Here is a 6,000-nt window from a genome sequence, read left to right as displayed (position 1 = left end):
CAGAGGGGTCCCAAGGCGGGGGGCACGTCCCTGACCATCACTGGGAGGAACCTGCTCACGGGACGCCCCTCTGACATCACTGTCACTGTGGGAGGAGTGCAATGTGTCATGTGAGTGATTATGAAACTCATTCATGAACACACATAAAGAGAGAGACAGATACATGATCCTGTTCACTGTGCTGTACTGTTCTCTACTACTCTCACTCTTCTCTCCTCCTCCCTTCTCTTCTCTCCTCCTCCCTTCTATTCTCTCCTCCTCCCTTCTCTTCTCTCCTCCTCCATTCTCTCCTCCTCTCTTCTCTCCTCCTCTCTTCTCTCCTCCTCTCTTCTCTTCTCTCCTCCTCTCTTCTCTTCTCTTCTCTTCTATTCTCTCCTCCTCTCTTCTCTTCTATTCTCTCCTCCTCTCTTCTCTCCTCTCTTCTCTCCTCTCCTCTCCTCTCCTCTCCTCTTCTCTTCTCTTCTCTCCTCCTCCCTTCTCTTCTCTCTTCCCCCCCCTCCTTCTCTCCCCCCTCTTCTCTCCTCCCACCTCCTCTTTTCTCCTCACTCTCCTCCCTCCTCCTCTTCTCTCCTCCCCCTCAGTTTATCAGAGGCCCAGGATGACCGTGTGGTGTGTGTGACGGGCAGCAGCAACAGGACGGGCGATCACCGCGTGACGCTTCACTATGGCAACAGCCAGCGCCACCTTCACGAGTCGGCCTACCGCTTCACCCCCAACCCCAACATCACCCAGGCCGCGCCCGCCAAGAGCTTCCTCAGGTGTGTGTGTGACCTCTTACAGATCTAGAGATGTGTTACTTGAAGTGAACTGAAGTTGGTTTACGTGAACTTCGCTTAAGGGAACGTCTTGATAAAAATGATCTAAAGTTGAATGGACTTGACCCCACTGGACTGAAACACTCGAGTGGACACTCAATATGGCCGCAAGTCTGACCATCACAGAACATTAACTTGAATGGGAATTACCATTCTAGTAGTTATATTTCTACGTTCATGACAAAACATTGTCCTCCTTATCTCTGTGTGTAGCAGTGTCTGTCTGGTCCATCTAAAGTTCAGAGTCCCTGGCCCCACTCATACATACAAAACATTATGAACACCTGCTCTTTCCTTGACATAGACAGACCAGGTGAACCCAGGTGAAAGCTATGATCCCTTATTGATGTCACTTGTTAAATCCACTTCAATCAGTGTAGATGAAGGGAGGACACAGGTTAAAGAAGGATTTCTAAGTGTCCCTGGCCCCACTCATACAGGTGTTGTGACACATCTCCTCCCTCTCTGTTTGTGTAGAGGTGGGTGTCTGCTCTTTGTGTTGGGCCACAACCTTTTCGTTCTAGTAATTGTATTTCTATGGGTTTGTGACATTTCCTCCCCTCTCTGTGTATAGCGGTGGCCGTCTGATCTTCGTGTCGGGTCACAACCTGGATGTGGTACAGCAACCTAACATGTTGGTCACTGTGTTCCCCTGGGAGTCCATCCCCCAGAGGAGAAGGAGGAGGAGGAGTGGAGGAGAAAGGGAGCATGAGACGGAGGACAAGGTGCTGTGGAGGCATCGCAGGATCGTACCGGAGCCCAACTGCCCTGGGGACCCAGTCTGCTCAATCATACAGGTGTGTGGTGAGGGAAGGAGAGTGGGTGGTGAGGGAAGGAGAGTGGGTGGTGAGGGAAGGAGAGTGGGTGGTGAGGGAAGGAGAGTGGGTGGTGAGGGAAGGAGAGTGGGTGGTGAGGGAAGGAGAGTGGGTGGTGAGTGTGTTTCAGGACTGTATAGATGAAATGTATCTTTCTCCTGTATTTTGTAGAATCTATTCTAAGGAGTAATATTGTAACTTTTTTAAATTATTTTTTATTATTTCACCTTTATTTAACCAGGTAGACCAGTTGAGAACAAGTTCTCATTTACAACTGCGACATGGCCAAGATAAAGCAAAGCAGTGCGACATAAAACAACAACACAGAGTTACATAGGATAAACAAAAGTACAGTCAATAACAGAAAAATCTATATACAGTGTGTGCAAATGGAGTAAGGAGGTAAGGCAATAAATAGGCCATAGTAGCGAAGTAATTACAATTTAGCAAATTAACACTGGAGTGATAGATGTGCAGATGATGATGTGCAAGTAGAAATACTTGTGTGCAAAAGAGCAAAAAAAGTAAATAAAAACCATAATGGGGATGAGGTAGGTAGTTGGATGGGCCATTTACAGATGGGCTATATACAGTTGCAGCGATCGGTAAGCTGCTAAAGTTAGTGAGGGAAATATAAGTCTCCAACTTCAGCAATTTATGCAATTCGTTCCAGTAATTGGCAGCAGAGAACTGGAAAGAAAGGCGGCCAAAGAGGTGTTGGCTTTGGGGATGACCAGTGAAATATACCTGCTGGAGTGTGTGCTACGGGTGGGTGTTGTTATGGTGACCAGTGAGCTGAGAAGGCGGAGCTTTACATAGCAAAGTTTTATAGACGACCTGGAGCCAGTGGGTCTGGTGACGAATATGTAGCGAGGGCCAGCTGACGAGAGCATACAGGTCGCAGTGGTGGGTGGTATATGGGGCTTCGGCGACAATACGGATGGCACTGTGATAGACTGAATCCAGTTTGCTGAGTAGAGAGTTGGAGGCTATTTTGTAAATGACATCGCCGAAGTCGAGGATCGGTAGGATAGTCAGTTTTACGAGGGTAAGTTTGGCAGCATGAGTGAAGGAGGCTTTGTTGCAAAAATGGTAAGCCGATTCTAGATTTGACTTTGGATTGGAGATGCTTAATATGAGTCTGGAAGGAGAGTTTACAGTCTAATCAGACACCTAGGTATTTGTAGTTGTCCACATATTCTAAGTCAGAACCGTCCAGAGTAATGAAGCTAGTCGGGTGGGCGGGCAGGTGCGGGCAGCGATCGGTTGAAGAGCATGCATTTAGTTTTACTTGCATTTAAGAGCAGTTGGAGGCCACGGAAGGAGTGTTGTATGGCATTGAAGCTTGTTTGGAGGTTTGTTAGCACAGTGTCCAAAGAAGGGCCAGATGTATACAGAATGGTGTCGTCTGCGTTGAGGTGGATCAAAGAATCACCAGCAGCAAGAGCAACATCATTGATGTATACAGAGAAAAGAGTCGGCCCGAGAATTTAACCCTGTGGTACCCCCATAGAGACTGCCAGAGGTCTGGACAACAGGCCCTCCGATTTGACAAACTGAACTCTATCAGAGAAGTAGTTCGTGAACCAGGCGAGGCAGTCATTAGAGAAATCAAGGCTTTTGAGTCTGCTGATAAGAATACGGTGATTGACAGAGTCGAAAGCCTTGGCCAGGTCGATGAAGACGGCTGCACAGTACTGTCTTTTATCAATGGCGGTTATGATATTGTTTAGTACCTTGAGAGTGGCTGAGGTGCACCCGTGACCAGCTCGGAAACCGTATTGCACAGTGGAGAAGGTACGGTGGGATTCGAAATGGTCAGTGATCTGTTTGTTAACTTGGCTTTCGAAGACTTTGGAAAGGCAGGGAAGGATATAGGTCTGTAACAGTTTGGGTCTAGAGTGTCACCCCCTTTGAAGAGGGGGATGACCGCGGCAGCTTTCCAATCTTTAGGAATCTCGGAAGATACTGCCCTGCTGCCCTCCATCTTGGGTTATTTAAAAGTGCTTTGTGACAACTGCTGATGTAAAAAGTGCTTTATAAATGCATTTGATTAATGGATTGTTTTACTCCTCCCCCTCTTCTCTATCTCCCTCCACCAGTACATTGAGCGTTGCGAGGTCAACTCGTCCAGTCTGATCCTGTGCCGGAGCCCGGCAGTGGAGCCCTCTGTGTGGGGCTCGCAGGTGGACGTGGCCTTCCTCCTGGACAACCTGCGCTTCCCGTTTGGTACCGTCAGCCCCCAGGGGGCCTTCAGCTACGAGCCTAACCCCGTGCTGCACCCGCTCAACCAGCAGGAGCCCCTCAAGCCCTACCGCTACAACCCAGGAAGCTTTATTCAGCTGGAGGTTAGCATTAGCCGCTAGCTGCTACTCTCTCAACATGTTAAATAAGCTGCTGGAGGTTAGCATTGTCCGCTAGCTGTTACTCTCTCAACTTGGTAAATAAGCTGCTGGAGGCTAGCCAGCTTCAGGCTAACAGCATGTACAGTTGACAGCTAGAGGTTAGCATTACCCACTAGGTACTACTATAAAGCCAAGGCAAGGGGATAGAATGGAAATTATGTCTTATTTCATTGCAAGTCTTTCCACTCAACTGGAAGACCTTGTAGCTGAAAGTTGCAGTCGCAAATAAAACGCTTTCATTCTATCCCCCTGTCTGTGTAGTGGAAGGCTAGACTCCCATGAAAGATAGACCTGCACATTGGGGAAATAGAGGAATGTTCCAAAGAAAAGGAATACAGAAGTTTTGATTCCAGCATGATGCTCAATGTGGTAATATCTTCTCTCTCTTTCGTCCTCTCTTCATCTCATACTCCCCGTCTTTCTATGTCTCTCTCCCCCCTCCCTAGGGTGAGAACTTGGACCTGGCCATCTCTAAAGAGGAGGTGGTGGTGTTGGTGGGGGAGGGGGTGTGTGCTGTGAAGACCCTGACCAGGAACCACCTGTACTGCGAGCCCCCACCCCAGCAGCCCTTCCCGGGACCCCCCAACAGCGGAAGGAAACGCGAGGGTGCCGACACGCTTCCCGAGTTCACCGTGAGTCCACCTCTGCAGTTCTGTTCCTGTACGCACTGTCCTGAGGACAAACATACACATTACAGTACACAAGATAGATAAGAGCATTCATTCCAACACAATAGGGCTGTGTCTAAAAACATTATTAGTTGTCAAATCCTTGCTTCCTCTGTCCTTGTTTCCTCCGTTTGTCACTTCTCTCTCAAGGCGCATTGGAGGAGAGGATCCAAGGTCCCTCACTCGGACCTTGTCCTCCAATGCGCTTTGAGAGAGAGAGAGACATTGAGGAAAGAAAAATGGGAGGACTGAGTCGACAGTAAGGTTTTCTGATAAAAACACGGTTGACACATCTCAGTAGTCTCATTTGGCTCCCTCACCCCATTTGAGGCTAATTAACCCTAACCCCAGCTTGTACAGTCTAGCGCCATAGCAGATTTGTCTGTGTGTGTTCCAGGTCCACATGGGCAACCTGAACTTCTCCCTGGGTACGGTGCAGTACGACATCCTCAGCCTGTCCACCTTCCCCCTGGAGGCCCAGGTAGGGGTGGCCATGGGGGCCTCCATCCTAGCCCTCATCGTCCTCATCATAGTGCTCATCTACAGGTATGTGTGTGTGCACAGGTATTTGTTTACGTGAACCTTCTGTATCTTGGGATGTGAGTACAGTTCTAATGTGGTGTGTGTGTGTGTGTGCGCGCGTGTTAACAGGAGGAAGAGTAAACAGGCTCTGAGGGACTACAAGAAGGTTCAGATCCAACTGGAGAACCTGGAGACCAGTGTGAGAGACCGCTGCAAGAAGGAGTTCACAGGTCAGACCCCAACACTAACTAATCCATAAAAATAGAATTAATAGAACCTACATCCCCTTTCAAGTCAATGGCCATATTGAGGGTTCCAATAACTAGGAGGTACAAGCAGATGCATTATATTTCAATGCACCAACCTTCTCCCCCACAGGCAGAGTTAGAGGGATATAGAGAGAGACCGTGGTATATTGTGAGAGAAGTGACAAGAAAGAGTTGGGGATACTGCTGCGAGAAAGAGTTCCCAGTTCAGTCACACACCACAGCAGACAGTCTAAATAGAACAGTGGTTTGGCACTTCTGGTCCTGGAGGGTGGCAGTGTACAGGATTTTGTTCCAGCCCAGCACTAACACACCTGAATCGCTCCGAAAGAGACAGAGAAATGTGATATGAGGGAGGAAGAGACATGGGAAGAGAGACATTTCATTATATTACTAACCCCCCAAATGGAGAGACATGGGAAGAGAGACATTTCAATATATTACTAACCCCCCAATAGGAGAGACATTTCAATATATTACTAACCCCCCAATAGGAGAGACATGGGAAG

At 48.4% G+C, this 6,000-nt stretch overlaps 1 protein-coding gene across 1 annotated transcript in view; it reads left to right on the top strand.

Moving 5' to 3' along the window:
- Nucleotides 1-6,000, top strand: part of LOC139536257 (plexin-B1-like) — a 174,980-nt gene that overhangs the window by 142,685 nt on the left and 26,295 nt on the right. The window contains exons 18-24 of the mRNA XM_071336630.1: nt 1-110; nt 582-758; nt 1,390-1,612; nt 3,733-3,978; nt 4,482-4,667; nt 5,101-5,249; nt 5,355-5,455. The exon at nt 1-110 is cut by the window's left edge and continues 133 nt beyond it. Coding sequence (XP_071192731.1) covers nt 1-110; nt 582-758; nt 1,390-1,612; nt 3,733-3,978; nt 4,482-4,667; nt 5,101-5,249; nt 5,355-5,455 — 1,192 coding nt within the window. The remainder of the gene's footprint in view (nt 111-581; nt 759-1,389; nt 1,613-3,732; nt 3,979-4,481; nt 4,668-5,100; nt 5,250-5,354; nt 5,456-6,000) is intronic.

Source organism: Salvelinus alpinus, chromosome 12 (assembly GCF_045679555.1).
Source record: "Salvelinus alpinus chromosome 12, SLU_Salpinus.1, whole genome shotgun sequence".
Lineage (NCBI taxonomy): Eukaryota > Metazoa > Chordata > Actinopteri > Salmoniformes > Salmonidae > Salvelinus > Salvelinus alpinus.
The sequence above is the reverse complement of the archived record's forward strand: the minus strand, read 5'-3'. Positions and strand labels throughout refer to the sequence as shown.